Source organism: Phaethon aethereus (assembly GCF_964289735.1).
Source record: "Phaethon aethereus genome assembly, chromosome: 1".
NCBI lineage: Eukaryota > Metazoa > Chordata > Aves > Phaethontiformes > Phaethontidae > Phaethon > Phaethon aethereus.
Genome location: NC_138575.1, coordinates 50,271,020 through 50,298,176, shown reverse-complemented (window position 1 = coordinate 50,298,176; position 27,157 = coordinate 50,271,020). Strand labels below are relative to the sequence as shown.

The 27,157-nt window shown below is 41.6% G+C and overlaps 2 protein-coding genes across 15 annotated transcripts in view; both read left to right on the top strand.

Moving 5' to 3' along the window:
- ATP2B1 (ATPase plasma membrane Ca2+ transporting 1) overlaps positions 1 to 6,648 on the top strand; it is a gene marked incomplete at its 3' end in the record, with an annotated part of 33,597 nt that extends 26,949 nt beyond the window's left edge. For 11 of the 14 annotated variants that reach the window (XM_082001628.1, XM_082001637.1, XM_082001629.1 and 8 more), the window contains 2 exons: positions 1,508 to 1,690; positions 6,337 to 6,648. In XM_082001628.1, the coding sequence (XP_081857754.1) occupies positions 1,508 to 1,690; positions 6,337 to 6,648 (495 nt within the window). Of the gene's footprint in view, positions 1 to 1,507; positions 1,691 to 1,926; positions 2,086 to 6,336 lie in introns of all 14 variants that reach the window. The other 3 variants (XM_082001631.1, XM_082001630.1, XM_082001624.1) reach the window with 2 other exon arrangements.
- Positions 6,649 to 26,260: 19,612 nt separating this feature from the next.
- POC1B (POC1 centriolar protein B) overlaps positions 26,261 to 27,157 on the top strand; it is a gene marked incomplete at both ends in the record, with an annotated part of 54,071 nt that continues 53,174 nt past the window's right edge. The window contains 3 exon segments of the mRNA XM_082004776.1: positions 26,261 to 26,317; positions 26,320 to 26,376; positions 26,658 to 26,742. Coding sequence (XP_081860902.1) covers positions 26,261 to 26,317; positions 26,320 to 26,376; positions 26,658 to 26,742 — 199 coding nt within the window.

The following is a 27,157-nucleotide window of genomic DNA, read 5'->3' as shown; positions in this document are numbered from 1 at the left end:
ATTTTCTTGATCTAAAAAATTCCTAGAATAGCAAGAAATGCAGCAAAGCGCAAGACAACTTTCTCTTTAATATTACTTTGCATAACTATGAAATAACTGGAAAGTTTTCCTACCTATTAAGCTATTGCATTTTGTTGTGGTTTTTTTTTTTTTTGTTTGTTTTTTGGGGTTTTTTTTTATATCCGCCACCCACCCTTTAGGGGTTCATTACTATTGCATGCACAACAGTGCTTGTAAGCAGCAAGCTTATTTACATTAAATTTAAGAGCTATGGAGTTTTTCATTATTTAATGACATAGTTGTCTAAACTTTTCATACCGCATGAAGAGTTTTCCATTACAGTTTCTTTCCTTCTGTTTTGTAAAGGACACTTCAGGTTTCAGTATAAAATTGGTAGGGCGAATTTTAGTTGTAAATACACACATAGACACATATTCTGAAATTGGATATAAGCTTTTTAATAAGGTTCTCTGAAAAATTAATTATTTTAAAAAAATCAAATAGAGTCACTCTGAGGTTTAAAAGTAGCCTAGAAGAGAATTGGGATGGCTTGAAAATACCTTTGACCCAAAGTGTCTTGCAAGGGCAAATCTTCCCTGATGCAGTTCATGCTGCTCTAGCACCTCATTAAAGTCAAAGGGCTTTTGACTTTCTGAGAATGGTAGAAACTCAAGTGCTACTATGAATGCTCCCAGATTGCAATTTCAGCATAAAGGGTTGTTTATTTTGCTTTTGGAGCAGTCTTTTTCCTCTGCAGCTGCTGAAATGGTCTTCTAGGTTTGTGATGATCAAGGAAAGCAGTTTTGAAACTGATCTAGATCTGCTAGATTGGATGTATCAAAAGATGACTCCCCTTAACTACATAGTTCACCAGAATAGCCCTGAAGGTGGGGATGAAAAAGAAAGCTGGAACAGCCATATGTAGGTTTTGTTTAGTTTAAGATAGATGAACTAGTGTACACCAAGTAGCACAGTGAAAGTTTGGGATAAGGGTTTCGGAGACATCACTCGCCTTGCAAATGGATTGATACCTTCTAGGTCACAAAAGAATGCATGCCTGCTCTGTATTTCTGAATTAACTGTGTCTACTTTAATTGAAATGATGTAGTTCTCACTTGAGGTAACACATCATGCTCATCAAACTGGTGGAGCTCTGAAAGTGTAGATACAAGCACAATCTACAGAATGAACGGCTCTTTTGGCTTCAATACTGCTCCTTCCTGGCATAGTCAAGTACTATTAAAGTGGAATTCTTTGTCTCTAGCAAGGACATTTTGTTTTCGAGGTTTCTCATGCAAGTTTAATTTCACACCTCAGTTGAGGTGGTAAGGATATTCACAGCTTTGCAGCTATTCAGCTCTATATTGATGCACTCATCCCATTTACAGATTTTTTTTCAACTTTGCCAATTGTATGCAGGTTATTATGTTAAGCCTTAAGTCTGCTATTACAATTATATTAAAAAAAAAAAGAATAATCCTGATTCATATTTTTCATTCACTGTTAGTTGATTTCAACAATTCCAACCAGCCGTCTGAAATTCCTTAAAGAAGCTGGTCATGGAACACAAAAGGAAGAGATTCCTGAAGAAGAATTAGCGGAAGACGTAGAGGAGATTGATCATGCTGAGAGAGAATTACGTCGTGGTCAGATCTTGTGGTTTAGGGGCCTAAACAGGATACAAACTCAGGTATGGTCTTGAAAAAGGTAGGACGCTGTGGGTGTTATGAGGGAAATCTCTCCATCTCCAGCCCTTTGACTAAGGTGGCAGCTCTAACTGGTGTGACTGAGATTGTCAAAAGGGGGTATGGATGGATGTGTAATCCCTTAGGGTCCTCTGTTTTCTTCAGCTCTAAATGCAACTCTTGCCTGTGTATCTGCTCTATAAGAAAAGTGCCTTTTTTCTTTACTTTTTGTGTGTTATAGTTGGGATGGTCCTTTCTCTTGTTCTCTCTCTCTCTCTCTGAACAAGCTGTCACAATCTCTGATTCCTTGCAGATGGATGTAGTGAATGCTTTCCAGAGTGGAAGTACCATTCAGGGGGCTCTAAGGCGGCAACCCTCCATCGCCAGCCAGCACCATGATGTAACAAATATTTCTACCCCTACACATGTAGTGTTTTCCTCTACTACTGCTTCTACTACTGTGGGGTGTGAGTGTGTGTTCCTAAAGTGCATGAAATTAACATTTCCTAATTCACGTACCTAACGTTTCTCATTTTCTCCTTAGTACTTAAAATCATCGTTCAGGCTTTTATAGAGCTCTTCCACAAAGTGGAGTCCTCAAGACTTTTTTTTCTTAGAGGGCTGAGAACAGGTGGAACAGTTTCAACAAAAGACTTTAATATGAAAGCTGTGAGCCTGCACATCCTGTGCCTTCATCCATTTGTGTACAGAGGGATGTTTAAGATAAAACGGGAAAACTGTTGTAAATTTTCGAGTATATGCCTCTTACGGTGACTTACATTGAGTAAGTGAATTAACTGTATAATCATGAACCCAGGTCAGCAAAAATAGATGTCTTGCGCTGCAGCACAAATGATACTTAAGGTAAACAAGCTGATGGTAAAAGCAAATGGTATGTTAAAAATATGAATGCAGTTAGAACATGGAGCATTAAATGCATTTTCTTTGTAGCCTGTAAGGAACTTCTGAATTTCTGCTTTTGTTGGACCTTTTTTACTGAATAACACAACTTTCTCAACATCAGGATTCAGGTGGCGAAACAAGGCTTCTAAAATGCATACAAGTCAGAAGAAACATATAAGTAGCAATTATAAAAAAAAGGGGGGGGGGAAAGGTTTAAGTATTGAATGGTGAAACTTGTATTCAAATCTGAAGGGTTTTTTTCCTCTCTAGGTTCTTCTGGCAGCAGTTCAGAAGCCGTCAGTGAAAGTAAAGTTTGTCTCACCTTAATTCTGCTCTCTTTATATTGTGGTCCAAGTGGCATTTCAGTTTCAGCCTTCTTCTCTGTAGAGGCTAGAGATTCAATTACTCATGTTATGTAGGCTTAAACTCTGGAGCCTGAAGTTGGATAACAGTTGTAGTTGAATACTGATAGCTAATATCAATTGTTGAAAGAGTTTTCCATCTTAATTATATACTACATGTTTAACTTCCTTCTAACTTCCTAGAGATTGGTTAAATAACTGTTTTTTAAAATAACTTTGAGAGGGTTTCTTCCCCTCCCTGCTTTTTAAACTTTCAGATTACCAGATGGATGAAGACACTTAATTTCAGGAACTGTCTTAAATGTTCTCTTCTGATTTTATTTTTTTTATGTTTTGGCTTGGCCAGAATTCCTGTGTGAGCTTGCACAAGTATTTACCCCTGTACTTGTTCTCCATTGGCAAGACAGGTATTTCCCTACCTTGCACTAGTATTGAGAAGCTCAGCTCACATACTCGCGTGCTTCAAGAACAAAAAAAGTAGATTTAACAGTTAGGATGCACAGGATTGCATCACCTAGTTAAAATGCTAACTAGTAACCTGTATCCCTAACTACACTCAAGAACATTAATTAGACATTCAGAATTCTCTAGAGAGCAACTTCATGCCATGCTGCCATTTGAGCAGAATCTAATGGGCACTGCAGCATCTCATTGCATCAAATGGCCAATGCAGATACGGAGCTACAGTAGCAGAGGACTAGGTTTTGAACCTCACTTAGTAGTTCAGCCTTCTGCTACACCCTCCAGGAGGAGAATTTTTGATAACTAATATGTATTAATGAGAAGCAGATGTGTTATTTCATTGTGTCTCTCTTTTGGAGCAGTTTGTCAGGAGATAGTTCAGCTGTTCCAATGAAGCGAGGTTGCAACTCTTTAAGCAGCCATCTGGCTAGAATTTGGAGTGCTTGCTGCATTCCTTGCTATTCTGGTACTAATATGAGGAAGGCCTGATGACAGTATAAATTACACAGAACAAATTGTCTTGTTTGCTCCTCACTTATGCTATTTATTTATAGTTACCTCTCTTGTCTAATTATCTTGAGTAGTTGAAAAGAAAGCCTTTAAAACACTAGAATTTCCCTTTTTAAGTCTAACTTACAATGCCGATAGTCTGATTTCTGCCTTCATGGCTGGACTCTTTGAGGGTCCTGGATTCATAGGAGTGTCTAGACCACTTGTTTTGTATGCATCCTTCATGGGAATCAAGCCTTTATTGTGGGTATGCTTTATTCCTGTGATAATTACAGCTGTCCCATTAAGCCAAAAATTCTTTTCCATTACTGCTTACGTTCTAACTTACCATCTGTAAGCAATGAAATACCAGTCCCCACAAGGCAGTCATACTTCATTTTGCCACATAAATCAGTGGGATGCAACATGCCAAATAAAGGCATTGCAAACTTTCGATCTGGCATTGTCACTGCTGATTTTCTTGGTTAGTGCCAAGACGGTTTATCCAGCTTGCTGGACTTGTTTAAAGCTCGTGTAACATGCCAACTCCTTAACAGCGTGGTCAATTTTTTCATGTGATGAATAGTAAAGTACTAGCTGCTGTTGTAATCTTCTCAAGCACATTCATGCTATTCCCTGTCCTCCTTTTATTTACATTTATGTCCTCTCCTTGCGTGTGTGCCCCCCCCCCCCCGTCCCCCACCCCCCTGGTTCCCATCATTAGTGGGGCTCAGCTGTGTACCTGTAATATAAAAATGGAGACATGATAGCTTTTGAGTAAAATTTTTTGTGCAAGTGCTCTGAGGGGGGGTAGGGGTGGAGGAACAATACTATTTCTAGAAGTCATAGAACACAGTCAGGACCGATGACTTCATCATGTAATTATGTGGTAACAAATTTGATAATGCATTGCTTTTGGGGCGCCCTTCTCTGTGTTTACAGTGAGGTTGTTTGGTGTATCTTAACTGTTTTGAAGTCTCTGCTCTTCATTTGCTTGACCTTCCAGCTTCATTCCTTCACCTGGAAGTCACTGTATTTTTACTGTCAAGGAGCTCTACAGAAGCACTAGTCATGACGTATTTCACAGCCTGGAACAACTCATCTTGCTTTTAAAAAAAAAAATAAATCTTTAAATGGGAATTACTGTTTGAAACAGTATGTTCCTGTTTACTACAGAGTTGCTCTGCTGCTTACTATACAATAGAGGAGTTTTGGGATTGAAACTATGCTTCGCTGGAGACTTAATCAGAGTAGAGATGTTGAGAACTGAATAGGGAGCCAACAGAAGGGGGAAAACTGCACCTTGATGAAAGTGTTGGACAAAGGGGTTACTGACTCCTGCCGAACCTTATTTGTTTTATCAGTTCAAGAATGAATCCTGGATTCCTGTAGTTAGAGAAGCGTGTGGGGCGTGGGAAGAGAAGGAGGGTGTGGGCAGATGGTTTCATCATTCAAATTAAGCTTTTCAGATTGTAAATTCAAGCCAACCTGGACATGCACAATTTTCAAAATGAAGTTCTACTTTGTTGTGTCTAAATTCATGCTGAAATGTTTGTTTATGAATCCTGTAAACTTAGCTTTCTGATTTGAAAAATGTGGGTTAAACAATGAAAGGGCTTGAAATAATACCCAGCCTGGGAATCTTGTCCATGAATTCAATGTAAATTGAAGACTTGAGCAAAGGCTGATCACCTGCTTTTCTCATACTGTGTGCTTCTTGAATAGCCTCTTCAAAGTTGCAAGTTACAAAGTTACTGTTGTGGCTACTTAATTGTATAATACAGTATTCAGTTTCCTAGTTCTGGCCTTAAGTTTTCAAAGCACTATTTAGTAAGGAACTTTCTCTGTGGTGGTAAATGGGTATATACTCGAATATTTACAGCTGTTACGGTGGTATCCTTTTTTGCATGACTCTTTGTAAATGTCCAGTCATTGTGACATTGGCTTACACTTGCTTGGCTTTTTCATAGTCAGTTGACATCCTAATTCCTAGCATGAGAATTGGTAACCCTTTTATTCTCTAACTTATTTTCAGTCTCTCCCCTCCCTCCCCCCCCCCCGCCTTCCACCTCCCTCAAGTACTCAATAAAACACTTACTGAGATTTATTTAATTTGTGAATAAATAAATAATTGTTGGCCTCGCTTCTGAAAAATGCTTAGCTCATGTTAAATAATCAAACAGTTCTAGTGCCATGTCTGAATTTTTAGGCCCTTCAGCTTTTTGCAGTACTTTTACAATTTTTATTCCTATTGTGTAGACTGGCAGTGCTCTACTGAAATGCTCTTCATTTTTTACAGTTTATTGCAAGCTCCACTGCATCACATACAAATTCGATTCACTCATGTCTAGCTGTTTGTGGATTCAAACTCATAAGAACCATGCCATTAACAGCAAATCTGCAACATTTTAACAACCTTTTTTCTTTGTTTACAGATCAGAGTGGTGAATGCATTTCGTAGCTCCTTGTATGAGGGGCTAGAGAAACCTGAGACACGAAGTTCAATTCACAATTTTATGACGCATCCTGAGTTTAGAATAGAAGACTCCGAGCCTCATATTCCCCTTATTGATGATACTGATGCTGAAGATGATGCTCCAACAAAACGCAACTCTACTCCCCCACCCTCTCCCAATAAAAATAACAATGCGGTTGACAGTGGAATTCACCTTACAACAGACATGAACAAGTCTGCTACCTCTTCATCCCCAGGGAGCCCGCTACATAGTTTGGAAACATCACTCTGATTGTAAGCTGAATGTTAACACACTAGCTGCATTGTAAAGAAATTGAAACTGGGTCTCTTCACACATTATGATGGACAAGATGATATTCTTGTCTTGGACTTCAACAGAAGACACACTTGTACGAATGTAGATTTATTTTTTTAAAAAAAAGCTTTCTGCCAGACTGGAGGGTGCTTTTCTGGGGGTGGGAGTAATAATGAACTCTGACAGATAAACAGTAACTCAGCATAAGTGACCTGTGGATCATCTGTTGTACTTAAGAATGATCCTGAACAGTGTGTTAGCAGAGCTTTAGTTTATCATGATCCTTTTCTGAGGGGAAGGCTGGGAAGGGCAAGGAGGCCCTGGATCATTGAATTGATACTTTAATTTCTGCTGTTGGCTGTTAATAATTTGGATTATTTATGTTTATAAATGATACAGATCTGTTTACAAGGTTTGTAGATACTTTTTTTGTTCCTGTTCATAGATGGGAAGCTTCCTTATAAATGATGCAGAGAAAAAAAAAAAACAAAAACAAAAAAACTAGTCCTTCAAATACTGCTGTATTTTCAGGAAAAGGGTGTTTCTATTGAAACTGTACTAAATTTTGCCTGCAATTTACCTTGTTAAATATTGTAGATAAATTGCTAATACTAATAGCCAAATAGATAACACTAATGCTTTGTAAAAACATGAGCAGTGGTGTTCTAATGAAGTTATGGCCTCTGTCCTAATTAGTTTCTTAAATACATTTACTACTTAATGGTTTTGAAACAACTGTTTAATTTTTAAAAATTTTGAGAAACTTACTGAATAACTTTTGTTCAGAACTTAGTAGGATTGTTTAATGCAGGACATCAATCTGTGATGGAACTTGCTTGAAATATTTCTGTTATCTCGGGCAAAATGGATTAAATCAAAATACATCAGAATCTTAGTCCTTTGTTTTTGTCGAAACATGTTAGTTTAGTGCTGTCTTGGTGAACTGTGAGTGCAACTGTGATTTTTTTTCTAATCTATAGAATCCTTCATGCAGCATGAGGGCTGTTGGCATTTTGAAAGGTTGTTAGTGGGTAGCATACATGTTCTCCTTTTTGTTTTTGAAACTTGTTTGTAAACATGAATAAATCTGCCCTTTTGTTAAAATAAAATTGCAGCAATGGTTTCTTACAGATTTTTTTTCCTCAGCTCCTCCACTGAAAGGTACTCTTTTGTATTACTGGTTAAATTTAAACTGCAATTTCAAGATGGTAACAGCCCCACTTAAAAATAGTACTTTGGGTAAATGGAATCATGGTGGCTGCCTCCAGAATGAATGTAAGCTAAGGTACTGGAAAGTCTTCACTGAGCCAAAAGGATGCTCCTTGGGAAGGAATAGGTTTGCCTGAAATTCCAAGGCTTGCTGTGAATACTGGATAATAAATGTATCCCTGACCACTTAAGTGAGGAAAAACTGAGAACTGACATATAGCACAGATGAAAATACATTTTTCAGTTGATTAATGTCTTATGCACCAAAACTGACCTGCTAGCTATTGGCTGAAGTAGTTATGGTCTGATGATGCAACAGTGCTCGATCTGGTACTTCCTCGTGTTTTCTAGGTCCACTACTGCTTAGAAGAGCAACCAAAGAGATAAGTTGCAAACTCTTTTTTTTTTTTTTTCTCTTTATTTTTCCAGCTCTGCATTCTTAAAATTAGCAAGTGAATTTTTTTGCCAAATAATACAGAATTTTGGAGATTTTTTTTTAAAGGGGTCCCTTCAAAGGAGTGCAGGAATTATGTTGGTAATGAGGGAGGAGATAATACTAAAGCAAACTGCAGAAATGAGCAAGTTGGGAAGCTCAAGTGTATCTTTCCCTTGCGGTGGGATACATGCATGCTTGGGTTTGTCCTTTAGTGGCTAATGTTCAACCTGTAGCACTGTATCCCACTGTCAACCACTCCTGAATTCAGTCTTTTCTATTGTGCTTAAGTAAATACACTGAATTTTAGGCAAGGGGGGTTTGCACTTGACACTTTGTATAGTAATTAACCCCACATGTTTCTAGCACTTCCCTTAAGTCATAGTTCTTACCTAGAGTGCTTGATAGGGGGATCAGTGTTTACGTAAGCTGCTTTCTCCCTACTACAAAAGACAGATAGGCATTGGCTTGAAATGAGGAGAGTTGCTTTACCCATGAAATACACTGACATGTGAGAAAGTATCTTCATTTAACTTCATTAATGCATCATAATTTTACTTGATTTGAAAACAATACTTTATTTTTTTTTCCTCTCTTCTAGCTGTGATCATGACTGCCTGTTATCTTTTTTTGGAATAAAGTCTACACTTAAGCCTTTCAAGGTGGGGAGTGGGAGCGTGAATGTAGGCTTTGTACATCGGTGGTGCCTCTCAATTCTGTTAACATCAGTGTGCTGTTCTTACAGGAAATTTCCATACAGAAATAAGGAAAAGTTGTTTAAGAGGGGGGTATGCTTTCTTTGTGATCTCAAGAAATCAAAACATGTTGCCTAGATTATGAAATGGTTATCACTAAGCTCATGAGGCCTTCATTGCCTTTCTGGTTGTAAGGTTTACTTGTCTTTCTTCTTGTAACTGAAATAAATAAAAGTGCTGTTCATCTCAGTCTGGATGGGGACTGAAATTCTTGAATGTCAGTACAGTACTGATTTAAACCTGAAATGAAATGCATGCCAATTCTGTAAAATAGCTCTTGCTACAACTTTAAGCTCATTCCCTTTCAAGATGTCATGGTGTACATGGTATTATGATCAAGCAATAGTAACTTAATATAAATGCAGTTCTAGACTGACTACTGTTTGAAGTGGTTTAAAATGTGGTATCCTGGGAAGAATGTCTACTATACGTGTATATAAGACAAATGTTAGGACACCTAATCTTGGCTTTGAGGGAGGGGTGAAAATTGTTATGTAAGAGGACTCATTTTTTCTGTATTGGTCTTAACAGGAAGAGGAAAATGCTGCATCATGGAGTAGTCTGGAGAGAATAATGGAAACAAATGCCTTAATGCCAACCAATGAGTAAATGCAGAGGTCTGTAGCGAGTGTAAGCGCCAAGAAGTATTAAACTAACACTTGGAGACTTTCTTAGAATAACAGGAAGTTTTCCAGTGTGTTTCAAAGTAAGCAAACAAACGTAATGTTCATGAAAGGATAACTTGTGTATGGCTGACTGTATTGAGAAGTTGTTCCAAAAGCCTGATAAGTTCAGTTTCTACTGCCAGACTCTGCAGAGCCCTAGAAGAATCCAGATCGTACTAAGCCTTGCATAAATTGACATAGAATGTCTTAATGTCTATACTGCTTTTCTGATGCAAATATTTGATTCTAAAGAGCTCCTGCTTTTTTCCACCTCCACCCTCTTCCCAAGCACTGCATATCTTCTGATCTTGCAGATTTCAAGCCCTCACTGAAATACCTTAACTTTGTTGGATGACCCTGGCCAGCATGGAGGGTCCAGCTCTGACATCTCCAGACTGAACTGCCCTCCTTATTGAGGGCCATGTCATGAGAAATTCTGGGCCAGAACTGAAGAGCCTTAGAGCTGTTCCTGCTTATCTTCTCCTTTGGACTGTATACAGAACTATCTAACCACCTTCAAGAGACTGCAGCATCCATCAAGGAGATATGGCTTACACGGTGTCTAAACCAAAAGCTTCCTACAGGTACTACTTGACCTTTTTGTTCAAAGTGAGGTCTGGGATGAGGATTTGCTTAGAAAACTATGGGATTGGATTAAACACCTGATAGAAGGCAGCATGAAAAAGGTAGCTCACTAGACAGTGGCAGCACCATTCTAGTTACAAAGCATAAAGCTAGAGTTGGTGCTAACACTGCAGATCTGACAAAGCAGGGAGTATTCCTCCATTAGGGGAAACAAATTGGACGTATACTTTCATAGTAACTCAAAAGCATTAATGGGAGATTTAGTATAAAAGGAGAAGAGATTGACATAGTTGATGTCCAAAACATGAGCAGCTGCCAGGAAGCTTCTCCTGCCCTGTATGCAGCAGGCAGTAGACTTTGTTCTGTGTCCACATACAACTTCATGACCACTCCAGATCTTGTTAGCGTTCTAGTTGTATTCCTTTAAAAGATAGATAAGGATGCCTAGCATTGCAGAAGATGGGCACTAGCTTGTTTCAGCCATATCTGATCTTCGAGATTTAGTGAATTCCTCTGTAAATCTTTACTACTGTTATGTGCACCTGACGTCTCCTAGTTTTCTAAAAATATATAAAAGTGTTAGTCTGAAAAGTGTTCCTTGGCTTGCCCCTACTGTAAGACGGTGGGAATTCAAGCTTGGAAAAAGGACTAGCAAGGGCATTTCTGGGAATTAGCAGCTTTTTGTTGATGGAAGTGTACATTCTGGAATACTGGAACATCACCTGGCATCTCAAATTCTGTTGTAGTGACAGGTATCAATTCAACTATGAAGCAGCAGTTGCTTGCTGAAATGCAAGTATGCATTCTGTATCCCTTTGATTCATTGCAAAGCTAGCAGTATCTAACAGTATTCTGAATATCTTCATCTGCTTTCCTAGGCTGCCTCTCTTACAGGGCATGAAGCTGAAGTATGCCGGGAGACCGTAAGTATGATCATACAGAAAACCTTCTATGGCTTCCTCCTCAGCGAAGGCACAATCTTGGCGTTGCTCTATGACAACTGTGAAGGCACAAAGTGAATACTAGTTTTTCCTATTTAAAAGCTTTCAGAGTCTCCTGTAGAGAATCAGACCGTATAGTTCAAATGCTTCTAAACTTTGTATGAGTAGCCTCACAAAACTTCTGATTTAAGGTACTACAATGGAAAAAATAACCCACAAAACCAAAAAACAGCTTACAAATAAACAGAAGCTACATCTGTTCCCTTTGACAATTTGGGTTTTAAAAATACAGGATTTAACTTGACATTTTCCCTCTTCCACAAGTTGGTTGCTCAGATGTCTGTAGATACAAAGCAACTTCAGTTATGACCTAAGCTAGTCTCAAGATCTCCTGAAGGTAAGCCACTATTTGGCTGATGTTTGTGGGGAAATACAGAGCTTATTTTGAATACTGTTCTGGCAGCTACTGCCATAGTGTTTTGTGCTATGTGTTTTGGGAGAGAACCTGCAAAACTATCAATTTAGAACATTCAGATCTTTGTCATAGGGCCTGTCACTTGGGTCAGGCATAAATTACATGAAGCAGGGAGCTCTGGGAATTGATATTTTGGTAGGAAGTGATAGGATTTGCTTTCTGACAATACTACTTTTAAAGATGGGAAAGTATGTCTTTACTCACTTTCCATGTATTGGTCATTAATATTCTGATCACTGTAGCAGTCTAATTCATTCTACTAATTCATCATCCAAAAGCACTCTATTAAACCAATGTTTTTAAATAAAAAAATACTCTAGAAAATGTGCTTTCTGTCATATTTTAATTTCCAAAAAGACGACTCATTCCTAGCTTTTTTCCTTTTACTAAATTGACTAGGCTCTGTGCTAATAAATCTAGCAGTAGTATGGACGTGACCTAAAACTTAGTATCTTCTCCCTTTCTCATCTTTACGCTTCCAGTCTGCCAATGACTATTGCAGGGAATCAGTGAAGGACAGATGGATTGATAGGTGCAATTGTGGATTTGTCTCCTTTATCATCATTCTACCCTGCCTCTTGATCTTCTTTTCTGCCTCCTACTTCAAGATCTCACCCACTATGAGTAAACACACTGGAAAACTGCTGTGCAATGTGGCTGTTGGTGTTTCCAGTGAAGGATCCTTAATGTGCTCCTTCCACTTTTAAATGGCGTGAAGACTTGAAGAATTAGGTTTTAGACTAAGAATGAACAGTGAATGAACATAAGGATGAGCAGTAGAGAATAAACGTTGAAGACCAAATGTTTCTCCCAGGTAGTTTATAAAACCCCTTAACTAGCCCTTGAAGTTCGTTCATACCTCTGTACCTGCTTATATGTAAGCACCTTGCTATGTAAAGTAGCTATGGATACTTGGATATGTAAAGTAGCTATGTAATAAAACATCTCCTTGCTTGAACAAGCGTCATGATCCTGACCTGCAGACCCTGGTACATGGAGGAGTGATCGATCCACAACATGAGTAGGTGCAAGCTGTGCTGCGCTGCACTGCACAGATTCCTTAGCCACAGGTAGCAAATCCCTGTTTAACAGCCCCTCTTCTTCCACAGTACCCAACCCCAAAAACAAGCATTAAGCTTATTGCAGGGGCGTCGGATTATATGAACTCTAAAGGTCCCTTCCAACCCAAATGATTCTATGATTCTATTCGATGAAGCTCTTCAGCTATATAGGGGTTTAATTTGCCACAATAATGCATGTGTGAATCAAAGGAGGGAGCCAGACTCTTCTCAGTGATGCCCACCAACAGGATAAGAATCAGTGGGCACAAGTTACAGCATGTGAAATTCCAACTGAACACAAGAAAACCCTTTTTTTGCTGTGCTGGTTGGTCAAATGCTGGACCGGGTTGCCCAGAGAGGTTATGGAGTCTCCATCCTTGGAGACACACAACACTCAACTAGACACAGCCCTGAGCAACCTGCTGTAACCAACCCTGCTTTGAGCAGGGGGTTGGACTAGATGATCTGCAGAGGTCCCTGCCAACCTCAGCCATTCTGTGATCCTGAAATTCTTGAGCAGGAGGTGTAATTCTGTAGGGTTTCCCCATTAGCCTCATGGATATTATTTGTACAACAAAGAAATCAATCACTGGAGTGATCAAACCTGAGCCAAAGCAAGAAAGAATCCTGATGTAAGTAACCAGCTAAGAAATTCTGGTGATAGCTCTTTTGGGCTTTGAAACGAAACTCATACTGTTGTTTTTCTAATAGGGGGAAAAAGCTGTCCCTCTATCTTAAAAATATGTTTTTCAAACCTAGTTCTTTCCATAAATCTTGTCAAAAGAGATCTCCTATGAGTTGCTCCAGACAACAGCACTGAAAGATGCTACCATTTAAAAAGTACTCCCAAAATGGTATGATAAAGCATAAGCAACTCTACCTTGCTTGTTTTTTATCTAAAATGCTACAATTCTCAGGTGTTAAGTTACTGCAGTAAGATGATATCCTATAGTTGTTGGCCTGTTAGGTATCCCAGAGGACTTCTTACAGGAAAGGGACTCAAGTTGTCTAAAATATTGCCAGTGACTTTGATCTTTTTGGGGAAGATGGGGCCATTAGGTGCAGAAGAAAGGGCATAGCAGATGTGCATGGAAGAAAACTTGCAGTTCCCATTCCTCTGTAGAAGCATCTTTTAGTAAATAGAAGCATACATTTTTCTCTTCTTTCTTCTAGCAGCTCTTTCGCATATCATCTTCTTACAAGTTGAAAATGGAATAGAAAGAATCAAAAATTTCCCTGTGGTTATTGTAAGTAACGTGAAGCTTGGTGTAAATAATGTTACTTAAGTGTTTTTACAGTTCTTAGAATTGTTCTCTAGTGAGCTGAACTTAAGACTCCAAGATTAGATGTTAGCTTCAGTGGTGGTATTTTTAAATTTCAGAGATGGTCAGGAATTAAGTTACTGGTCATGAATGAAAGGCTCCTTGTAGGAAGTTTCAGATACCTTGGCTTTTTTTTTTTAACTCACTGTGAATCTTAGGAAAGGTCAGTGAAGCTAAGCTTAAGCTGGACTTGAGCTTTTCTTATCTTCTGTTTGGAGAGAAACCTGCAGGAGAAGTAACACAGAGCTTACTTGTCACTGTTCAGTGCTGAACTGCAAAGGTTTTGTGTGGCTTTTAATCCCTGCCCCTTCCCTTCCTGCCTGAGCTTATCCCATCACAGTGCAATGCAGTTCTGCCGACAGCTGTCTCGGAAGATATTCTGAGCTGTGAAGAGGGATACTGGGTTAAATCAGTATCCAAATGTTCAAAACAACAGCTTATTCAGTTATTCTTTTGTGGAGATGGGAGACTATTCAGCAGAAAATAACTCTTCAGTGAGGAAAATACCTTTTTGTCTTTGCAGGCATTAAAGGAATGATGCTTCATGAAATAACCTGAATGAAACTTCATGAAGTTCTGCTGCTTTGAACAGGAGTTTGCATTAGATGACTTCCTGAGGCCCCTTCCAACCTGAATTGTCCAGGGATCCTGTTTCTAAACTGTCTTCAATGCATATCTGTTAAAGTTTGCTTATGCCTTCTAATATTTGTTTTATACTACGAGCCAGGCATGCTTAGCCACTTCAAAGTAACAGTCTGTAATTAATAGGAAAGCCCTCAGATTTTAACGTGATCTCCAGAAAGCTCTGCTGCAGACCTGTGGAAAGCAGCTGCTCCTCAAGAAAGAGGAGGATTTCTCACTCTGTTATTTGGCTCTTTCAAATCTTTCAGGTGTATAAAGAATAAAGTTATAGCTATTGCTAAGGAAAAGGAAAAGCTGACTTATTTGCAGATTTGTGTGGTTTCTGTGCTGCTTTCTTGTCATGAATGAGTGGTTTAGGCCGCTTAAAGAATCACCACCAAAGAATTAGAAGGCAAATAAGTTTAATATGAATTTGATGGCAAGGTCCACTCTATTACTTACAGAAAAACATACAGGTAGAAATCAAATCAGTATTGGGTTGGAATGATTTACACGTGGATCAGGAGAAATGATTTACACGGCATCAGGAAAATCAAATCAGGATTAGGTTTGTGTGATTTGTATATGGATTAGGGAAAGAAGGTGAGGGAGACCCTCTTGTTGAGTCATGAGGTTCAGAGTGGACCCCCTTCCTTTCTTAACTCCTCAGAGAGGAGTCTAGCTGCGGCTGAATCCACTCATAGTCCCAGACTTGGTCGATGGTTTATGACTAAAGGAATTAAGTGCAGGGATCTTGGTGTGGTGATTTAATGTATGATTTTCATGTTTTGTATAACTTTAGCATGGCAGCAATCTAATGTGGAATAGTAGCAACTTAAAATTCACTAAGACTATTAATGTAACTCACAATGTTAGATTATATAATTTTCTAATAAAGCTTAATAACGCAAACACTTAACAAGATTCTCTAATTACACGCACCCAGAGAGAGAAATGAATATAGACATAGACACATATAAAGAGATATATAAGGACATATACAAAAGTATACTTGTTAAAAATGCCCCTTGAGTTGATTGAAATACTCACATCAAATGCCTTGCATTTCTCAACAGGTGAGGGTTCAGTCTCAAGGAGTGGGGATTTCACCCCAAGTCTTGTTGCCAGTCTTCAGCAAAGGTCCTGTGAACTTCACTGTGAGCTCTGAGAGACGTCCCACTCGGAGGTAGATGGTGGTCAGCCTGCTGCTGTCCAGGAGAGCTCAAAGGGTCTCACTGAGAACCACTCTTTACAGGGTTGGGAGATGATTGACTTTAGGCACCAGTAAATTTCCATTCTTGCCAAAAATAATTTGCTGGTGATTGCTAGAATTCTCAAAATTTCAGTGACACTGGTACTGATCTGCCCAACTCACAGTTAGACAAAATATGTTCCAGAGCTACCGGGGGAGGATTAGTTACTCCCACAACTGGTAATCCCGAGACAGTCAGTACTGTTCTCTACCTTAGCCACACAAGAGTGCTTGGTACGGTCAAGGGGCTCTCAACTGCCAAACTCTCTGCTTCAAGGCCAAGGCTTATCAAGACTCCAGGTGCAAGGGAGGTATGAAATGCACCACCACATCTCTACTTAAGAGTCCCTTGCAAGAACCTGTTCCTTTTTCTCAAAGCTACTGTGGTTTTTTTTCTGGTTTTATGTGTTTAAGATCACCTTCTGAAAAAGAAAGTCCTCTTGCAGGCATATAAAGTTAATGAAATCTATATTATTGTTCTAACTGATCAAGAATAATGAGCACCAAAAAAAATATTTTCAGTCATAGAAGCCTATGATTTAAATGTAATTGAGAAGCTGACTTTTATCCTTACCCTAGTTCATAGAGTGGTGGTATTCCAGGCTTTTATCTAGTTGAGCAAGGTATCAGTGAAATTAAACTAAACGCAGTATCAGTTCAGCTGTTACATACAAATGCTCCCCTCTGTTTCCTTGAGTTACAGAAGTACTTTGTTACACTTGGAGAACTTAGTATTATATCATATTTGGAGTCTCTTTTTACTGATTTGCAGATAATTGCATATAAAACTTTAAATGCTAATGCAGGAAGCCCGTCATTACAAAACTGCCACTCTGGTCCTAAAAAGGATGTAGTAAGGAAAAGCTTCTGTCAACTCTTCCCCGTGTAAGCTGTATAGTAAAACTAGCTAGCTGGCTGACCGAATGTTAATGTGAGATGATTCAAATAGAAATTTGACGTTCTAGCTATCGGAAAAAAAATAGCTGGATCTCTGCAAAACAGTTGTCATAGCCTTTTTTTTTTGTTGTTGATATAAATAACACATTGCTTTTGAAACTAAACCAGATTTAAAATAGGTATGTTTAGAAGATGTAGGGGAGTGCCTGCACCACTAAATGTTAATATGCTGCATTCTGGCTCTCTACCTTAAAGGTGCAGAAACCGTTTGAATTTTCTTCTGTAGGGCCAGTATATTGCAGCATGTTTCATTTCAAAGGTATTAATGTTTCGATAAAAGATGAATTAAATTACAGCAGAATGTTAAAAGTATTCTGAACTGCCGTTTTTAAAGAGCTTGGGCTAGTGGGGTCCCCATCCCTTCTGCAGGCATGTCAACACTTGAATACAATTATCACAGCTTTAAATCTCACTGACTTCATTCTTTTTCAAAAGGGCCACAAACAGCCCAAGTCAACTATCAACTAAAGAATCATGTCAGCTTGATACCAATCAACACAATCAGCATCTATGTTTGAATGAAGAAGTGGTACAGGCTTTTTGATCACTGGATGAGGCACGTGAGCTGGTAAAACACCACTTGAGAATACTACTTTACATCAGCTTTCTTCATTATTGTCCCTGAAGGCAACCAGCACAACCAATAGACCCTTCAGTGTTTGTTTTCCAAAGTCATGCTTGATCTCTGACAATCATTGTCAAAAAGACTGAAGTGCTGAAACATACTCCTGCATGCTATGGTAAACCCAGTTTGAAACACTGCACGCACTTAGAATCAATCCAGGTTCAACAGTTAAGCCACAGATAGTTATTTCCAAACTGACTATGTTTGGGATATTGCCAAACACAAGACAAGTGCTCCTGTGGCTTTCTTGCCTTGTTTCAGTCTTGCAAGGCTTGATGGTTGTTCTGTAACTTAGAAATCAGGCCTTTGAGGAAACTTCATGGAGAAATACATTTAACCACTAACCACCCTAATAAAATTATACAGCTCAAGAGGTTTGCTTGGGGGAGGCAGCGGGGGAAGAGTAATGTGAAATAAAAGGGCTTAGCCATGTCAAAGAATGGAATTCAAGGAGGGAGCGTTATTTTTCTGTTAATGCTTGTTGCTGATGATACCCTATCATCTCCAAGCTTTTGAACAAGCTTTGACACTTGTCAGGGAGGATCTTCGGGTGCTGGGGATCTCTTTCACTATCCCAGTGGAAAGCATGGACAAGTTGCAACCTGTTAAATATCCATATAGTCAGCCTTGTCTGTTGTTCAGCAAAATTCTGTGAAAATTGTACCCATTCTGAGCAAATTGCACTGCCTGGTTGCAGGGGGATGCGGTCCGGTTGCGTCGGAGCCTTTCACGCAGCAGGGCTGTAGTCCATGATGCTGGCTCAGGTTACCTCCTCTGCTCTGCTCCTCTCTCCCTTGCAGTGTCCCCTCAGCTGTGCCATTTTAACAGCTTCTGTGACAGGATGGTGAACCACACCGGAACCGCTGCTGGGTAAACTGCTGCTGCAAGCTGATGGTTGCTGGATGCGATCGGCTGCGTGGGCTGTTCTCTGGACAGCAACATTCAAGCAGAAAGGTGCTCCCCTCTGGGGCTCCTAGTGCCCCCATAACTAGAGGTGGAGGAAGGAAGATAAGCGGGAGTTGAAAGGGGAGAGTGGAAATAAAAACATGAGCAGCGAGGAGGTTGCTGAAAGCTTCAAGGGAAGCAAAGCAGGATAACAGGATAGGAGTGAGAGGAGCAAAAAGAATGAATATCCAAGTTGAAAAGTGTGTATATTAAAGCAGGCTCCTCCAGCTCAAGGCACTGATGTCAGGAGTGCCCTCTATCAGTTCATACTTTTGCTTGAGCATTTCAGTCAGCATTTCTTGTTTTGGTTTGGTTTGGAGGAGAAGCTACTATGATCTGTTGCCGTGAATCTGAATGCCAAAATTTGACAGCCACTATGGGTCATTGTGTGATTTCACATATGTGATGATAGGTTGGACGGAGTGTAATAAGACTAGAAAAACAAATGTGCTAAGTAAACTGATGTAAGAAACTTAAGCTAGTGCTTTTTATTTAAAATACCAAAATTAAATGTGACTAACATAATTAAGTGGAGCGTCACAGTAAAATGTGCCTATCTGCAAGTGTTCATATGCTTTTGGTGAAGACATAAGTTCCATGATCATATTCAGTACTATGGCAGGAAAACTTCCTTACATGCAGGAGTGACCTTGAAGGCAGCTCTTGTAGCAAGCACGTAGGACCCTTTTCTGACAATTGGGAAATTCAAAGCACACCCTGCCTGTTCTGTGGGTGCAGCAACAAGTTGTTTACACTAACAGCAGGCTGTGTTCTTCAGAACAAAAGCCTAGTTAAAACTAGAGTGAAAGTAACCAGCAAACAATTTCTATGTAAGATTTAGTGCAAAAAAATGCAAGCGGTGCACAGAGTAAGTTAAGTGCTGTCATCTCTAACAAGCTGCCTTGTGATCATTTCAGCATGAATTTAACATTTTGTCTCCATCAGAGAGATCGTGTGCTGTGAAAATACTCGTTAGGTTGCAGCCTCACAGCGTACTGACGGAAAATTGCCTGTTAGTTAGTTAGTTAGAGTTAGTTCTGAATGGGCAGAAGCCATCAGCGCATGCTTCCTGTGCGGTTCCTGCTACTGCATCTGCAAAAGCTGCGGTGCCCAGATAACCCTCCTCACTTTGACAGGGAAGGCACTTTGACTTCTGTTTTCTTCTCTGTAGTGCTCAGGGATTACAGTGATCCTGGTGTGCTGCATATCTTGTCTGCTGTGAGGCCCCGTTGACCCTCCCCACAGCTGAGACCAGTCTCCACACTAACTGTATGCTAACTGCCACTGTAAAACACCCTGTGGAATCCCAGCTGGACTGTGATGGAATTTCTGGGTATAATGTGTCCGTATGCAGCAGCCTTGCAATGAGAAGCGTGCAAAATGGTAAAAACAACTGATGTTTTGTGATGCAACAGAATGCTACAGAGAGCGGTGTTCTCGCAAACTTGCGAGAAAATTAGGGGCATTCTTCACTCCTCCATTTTGTGATATTAAGCAGATGCCACCTTCTGCTTCTCTCCACCGTACAGTACATGGGTTGTTCAGCCATTCAGAAGTCATCCCTCTCTGAAACAAAGCCAGTCCTTATGCTGATCTCAGCATAAAATATTTGAGCCCCTGCAAGAATTCTTAAAGCAAGCTGGCACACACCCAGCTAGGCGTGCACACAGCCTTCCTGCAGGGGAGGAAAGGGAGTTTAAAAAAAGAAGGTGGGGAGTGGGGAAGATATTTGCCGTTTGGACTTTCTACCCCCAAAATGACCCACTATACTTGCATGCCTCGTCAGTGGAATAGCGCCCAGTGGTTAGATTTTTATCATTTCATAAGCAGCATTTGACAAGGTGTAACTACACCACTTACTCTTTGAATCAGATCAGTGTGTATCTGTCTCATTTATGGTGGCAGCTTTTACACTTGATGCAGGCACACAAACAGAACAGTGTATTTAATAGCAAAACTTCTGAGAGTCTGAAACTGCTAGTACCCCCTTCATCCTTCTGTATGCACCAGCCACACAAGTAATATTCAAGAGAAAATCTAAATGGTAGCAGCAGGCAGCATCTGTAGTACTCTGTCATGTTGTCGGTTTGCCAACTGTCATGCTGGAAAGCTTTTCCTGCCCAAGCAGCCAGTGCTGCAACAGCAAAAAAAAAAAACAAACCCACAAACAAACAAAAAAAACCCCCAACAAAACCAACAGAAAACAAGCCAAAAACCACCACAAAAAACCACAACAGATGTAGGCTTTCTTTTTCCAGACAAAGAAGTCCCTGTCCTGCTCTGGTATAGCAATGATGAATGCAGATCAATCGTCATTTAGGGCTGCCTGTGAAGTGGCAAAAATGTGATCTGTAAGGTTTTCTGTCTATGCGACCCAGTCTTCTCTGTAACAATCCTGAATCTGAAGCAGCTGCCACTGCTGGTCAGAAACATCTTGCCTTACTCCTGTCCCTCTGGAAACTAACCTAAGGGAAGAGCAGAACGAGTGGAAACAAGTTTCCTAGTTCTGTTATGTGTACTAACAAAAATCTAATTCAGCCTTGATAAAATAAACAGGTGGTTCAGTCCACAAAGGGGCAGCAGAGGAGAGAGCAATGATGTTTCTAATTCAGTGCCCAACTCATCTCTGGACCAGTCACGAGATTCAGAGTCATGGATCCTTTTTAGACAATGCATGGCTGGTGTGGAGCTGGGAGACTAGCATTATGACATCACTAAACAAATGCTAAGCACCTAAAGCCTCTGATGGGTGAGACCCTGGCCTGCAGCAAGCATTTAGCAGAAGAAACTAACGCCACAGATAAAACGTGGTATGTGCACTGGGGTGCACAGTTGAAGACCATCCCTGCTCCACTGAGTGTGCTCTTCTACTGCCTTGTCCATCTCTCTGGGTACCATGTTCCCCCCTCCTTTGCCACTAGAGACAGGAAGTCATAATGGAGGACTCAGAAGATCAACTGGCCCACTGAACCTTCCCTTGTGATTTTTTAACAGCTACATACTCCCTTCCTCCACTTGTAGCTGCAGGTGTTCAGGTACCATTAGGTTCCTTGTTTTCCAATAATAGTGGCATATAGTTTTTCCTATATGTTCCTACACTTGTTTCTGTAATAACATTTGTTATCATTTCTCCTACTTTGTACCTGGCAGTTTTGGTCATTGGTTTCAACCACTTTCTTTAGTTTTCCTGTCGCACCTTCACTGTTCACTCATATTTGATAAGTTTATGTGTGTTTTTCCCTAGTCCTCCTGGACTAAGTGCAGACAAGCAAGCTTATGAAAGGCAGAGAGTAAAGTAATATCCATTTTCCCCTCCCATCAGTAGCAGTAAAAATAAATTAGCATAGGAATCATGATGGTTTCTGCTACTGGTTGAGCATGAGCTAGCAGCTGTATGCTGATGAAACTAGGAAAATTAACTGTCTAAGGCTGTAGTGTGACATTGAAGGTAACGCTAAGAGAGGTTTACACACAGCTCAATGCGTGTTTTAGCTGCATATTACTATGTCAGTATTTTTACTCTGCTGTTTGGGTACTTAGGGAGAAACATTAAGGAATTAAACCCCTACAGTCATTACAAAGATATGTATCTTTTATACAAAAGCACCTAATTAAAAGGAACAAACAGAAAACCCTCTTTGGATAACACACCCACTATTATACAGATTCTAATGACTTTAAGACAAGTTGTTTGGCAGACTAATTGTCACTCTCAGCTTCTAATGCAGATGATTATTTTGTTTAAAGTGCTGGTTTTAAATTGTGCAGTTTTCCTTTACACATGTTTCCCTTCAGCCACTTTAAGTTCTTTTATTTATCTTTCAGTACAAATACAATCTATACAATGAACAAGGTAAAATCTCAAAATCTATCAGCTACGACAGACCTCTGATCATTTTTGTGGCCCTCCTCTGGACCCGCTTCAATAGGTTCATGTCTGTCTTGTACTGGGGATCCCAGAGCTGGACGTAGGACTCCAGGTGGGGTGTCACCAGAGTGGAGTAGAGGGGCGGAATCACCTCCCTCAACCTTCTGGCCACGCTTCTTTGGATGCAGCCTAGGTTGTGGTTGGACTTTTGGGCTGCGAGTGCACGTTGCCGGCTCATGTCCGGCTTTTCATCCACCAGTGCCCCCAAGTCCTTCTTGACAGGGCTGCTCTCAGTCCCTTCATCCCCCAGATGTTGGGGGGGGACAGTATTAAAGGCTTTACAGGAGTTCATGTAGATGACGTCTGTAGCTCTTCCCTTGTCCACTGATGCAGTCACTCCATTATAGAAGCCACTACATTAGTCAGGCACAATTTGCCCTTGGTGAACCATGGTGACTGTCTCTAATCACCTCCCTGTCTTCCATATGCTTCGACATACCTTCCAGGAAGATCTGCTCCATGATCTTACTGGGCACAGAGGTGAGGCTGACTGGCCAGTAATTCCCAGGGTCTAGATGTGACCTGGGTGTGATATTCCCTTTCCTCCAGTCACAGGGGACTTCACCTGACTGCCATGACTTTTCACATATGATGGAGAGTAGCTTAGCAACTACACCTGCCAATTCCATCAGGACCCTGGGATGTTTCTTGGATTATGTTTCTTAGACTGTATGTTTCTTAGACTAAAAATAACATCAAATATATTTTGAATCATCCTTGCATTTCAAATCTATAGGTCTGTACTTGATACCCTTTTCCATTTTCTTGCTGCTGTTGGTAAACAGACTTTAATGGGATTTTGATAAGAAAATTCCTCCAAACCACTCCAACCACTCACAACCGCTTTGATGCAGCAGAAAAAAGGTAGGATCAGAGGCTGGAAAGACGCTGGGGGCATAAGGTGTAATGGTTTTACAACTGCAAGGCAGCCTATATTTGAATCTTTGTGCCCTGAGACTACATTTTTCTCCTGCATGTAGGCGGATGAATAAGCACACCACACTGGCAAATCATACCTCACAGTCCCCTCCAGCTCCCACGGCACACCATGACCTGCTGTGTCCCCTGTCTGCTGACAGCCCGAGGGCCAAAGGCCTCTCCGGGGGTCTTGCCAGCTCTCCTGCTAACACAGCTGCTCCCAATATGATCCCAGGTAATTAAAGCTGGTGTTCACAGTTTTATTTTAAAGTAGGATTAACATTAAGCTATAAAGTCCTCATTTTAGATATGACAGAATTTTAGGGGGGCTAGTATATTATATTTGCCCCTTGTGCACATGCACTGTATTATCTCAATTATTATGAAATCATACACGATCAGTGTAATTTGTATGCGTGTTGCAACATACATGCACAAAGGGTACCAAGTTTGTCTGTGTGTCCTTGAATTCTACACGTACTTTGACTAGGTCTCTTCCTACAGTGACCATGCAGCCTGCCTGTAAGTCACAATCTTAAAGCGTTGCTCCATATACAGGATTTCTGTTTGGACACGTACTACCTTAACTTAGTACCTGAGAAAAAAACTTCACAGCTGTTGAAACAACAGCCTACTGAGACATGACGCTTGGCATATATTTTCTGATGTACCATTTATCATTGTCATCACAGTGCACAGCAACTTAATACAGTAGATTGCACTTGTATATCCCAGAACAGTTATTCTCAACCTTAAAAAGACAATGACAACTCATATTTGTATTAAATTATTAGGAGTTACAATAATCTTAAAATCATTCTAAAAATAAAATCTATGCATGCTAATGAGAAAAAAATAATCAGCATAAAAGTTATTACTTGCCAGCTTTATAACTACAATCATTATAGCTAATTATATGTCTGTGGCAAGGGAATACTTTGCGTCCTACAATATTTTGGGAGTCTTCAAAACACTCTTGGGTGAGGAGAAGCAGCAAGGAACAGATTAACTTTGTAAGCCCTACGATTTGAGAAACATTCTTCTAGCAATTTGTAGAAAGAGGGTCGCCACTCCCTTTCTCTCAGTAGTCGCAGTCCTTCCTTTGTTTGTGCCTGTCACCTGGAGCTTTATAAAGTCAGGAATTCTGCAGGTAGGTACAGAGTTCAATTATTGCTAGAACCCCAAAATGAGTAAAGCATACTGAGCTGCTGGAAGTGCAGCATCTGTGAAGAAGTCAAAAGGAAAAAGATTCAGTATGACAGGAATTGTCATTTAGCTCAGCTTGTAAATAACATGTGCTTCTGTCTGCTGGGCTTTAAGGAGCTTCCAGAACACACCTGAACCTCAGAACGTAAGGTACCAGAAATACTGAGATACCATAATACACAATTACAGCAGCACAGAGGGTAATGTCTCTCATTCAAGATAAAAAAAGGAAAGAACACAGAATAATTTAAGATCACTCAAAGTCTAGTACTCAACCTGCTTCCCAGAGGGATAGGATCTAAAGGCAGTTTGCGTGGAAAAAAACCCAGACCAAACCAAGAACAAATAATTACATAAATCTGTGGCATTACTTAGGTCCAAGTCAAATCAATGATGTGGTCTGTCCCACGATTTATTAAAAAAAAAAACCCTACCACTTTCTTTTATATTCTGAAGCTGTAAAGGCAAAATATCAGCCTGCATAACATCAACATAAGGAGTGGCTAGAAGATTTTCATGGAAACCTTACATATTTGTTGTGATAATCCTGCTTTTTTCAGCACTTTATAATTTTTATTCTAAATGTACATTTCATGGTTAAACACAATTGATTTGCAGCTGTCCTATAACTGACAAATCTTATATGTTGGCCTAATTACTGACCTGATTCTGTAGATGTATGAGTTTAATGTCAGATGAAACTCTGTAAAATGCAGACTAGATTAAAAAAAAAATGGGTAACTGCAGTGTAAGTTACTTCATGAACACTTGCATATCGAATGACAGTTTTGCCATCACAGCCCTGCCTTTCGCTAACTGATGTCAACCCTCTTTTTACTAGCATTGCTATTGGAGCAGTATTTTTTGAGTGAGATTGGTTCCCTTATCTAGTTTACCATAAAGCTGCATAAACATTCACAACGCTACTAACACCAACATTTCTGTGTTGGGTTTTTTAAATTATTTTTTTTAAAAAGTAGTTGTACTTTTTTAGAGCATTAAAGGAGTGTTTAGAGACAACTCTGTACAACACAAACACGAGTGCTGTTTGTGGAAATCTATAAAGTATTAACAGGCTGAGAAACAACTGGGAAAAAGACAAAGAGGCCAAACCACCTGAGGTGACTTAACGCCAAATGAGTCTGAGGTGTTAAACACAGTTATACTGCATCAATTTATAAGTCACAAAGTCGAATTAACATGGGCCCGATCTTCCACTAGCTTTGAAGATTTTGCTTCTTCAGGTTTGCTCGCAGTCAACCCGAAAGAAAAGTCCCTCGAGCACAGGCAAGGGGAAAGCATCCTGCGCCTGCAACCGGGGCGGCGGAGGCGCCTCCGGCCCCCGGGCCTCCGCCGCGGCCGGGCTCAGCGCGCCGCGCTGCCACCCGGCAGACAACCAGCCCTGCAGAGAAGAGGGACTTTAATGTGCCCGGCCCGACCGAGGGGGCGGGGCCGCTCCGCCCCGCGGCCGCCGAGCCCGGCCCCGGCAGGGGAACACCCGGACGCCACTGAGGAGACACCGGCTGCTCGCGTTGCCTTGGTGCCAGGCAACGCGAGGGGCGCTGCGGCTCTATGGCTTTAAGAGGGAGTCGAGCACCTACACGACCGATAGGCGGCTCTGCGGCCCCGCCCCCCCCGCGGGGCGGCCGGCGAATGGGCGGATGGAAAGACGCGGTTGTTGGCGCCGCGGATGAATTCGGGGCTCGGCCGGCCGCGCCTGGAGCGCGGGGGGTTTGACGGGCCGCCGAGCCGCTCCGGCTGCTGCCGTTGCCACGGCGTCCTGCTCCGCCCATGGCCTCCGTGCTGGTAAGGGCTCAGCCCCAGCCCCGGGCAGCCAGGGTAGCGGGCAGGCGAGCTGCGGCTGCCGGCCTGCGAGCGGGCACCGCGTCCCGCGGGTGTCGCCCGGCGCGGAGGGCTGCGCTGCTACAGCCGGTGCGGCCGCCGCAGCCGCCGGTGGGAGCGCTTAGGTTGCGGGGAGCGCTCGCCGCCGCTCTTCCGCCGCTTGCGGGACGTTAACGGCTCCTGAGGGAGCTGCGGGGTGGGCGGGCCCCCAACCGCAGCCTGACGGTGCGCACCCTCTCCCCCAGGAGGACCCCGTCTTGATCCGGCCTTTCCGATGCCACAGAGCGGCGGTGACGGGCGTCGCCTTCAACGCGGACGCGGCGGGGCTGGGTGAGTGCGAGGGGCCGGCGGCGGGACCGGGCGCCGTTTGCTTTCCGGGCGGGGCGGCTGCCTCCCTCCCTCTCCCACGACAGCCGGCGGAGCTGCCGGGCGGTTCCGGGCGCAAGTCCGGGCGCGGAGGCGGGGCGGGCTCCCGCGCCGGCCGGGCGGGCCGAGGAGTCTCTGCCCCTTCCTTAAGCGACAACTTTTTGAGCAAACCACAAGGCGGGAGGAGGGGTTTGTCCCGCGGCGAGAGAGGAGGAGGAGGAAGTAAGCGAGGGGAGCGCTGAGGCCGCAGGGGCGGGGGGCTGCTCCGTGCCCCGCTGCTGCTGCCCTGCTCCCCCCTGGGAACCTCTGGGCCCGCCACGGAGCGACCGGCTGCAAACTCGGCCGGCGGCCCGAGCACGAAGCTGGGAGTGCCCGCCGC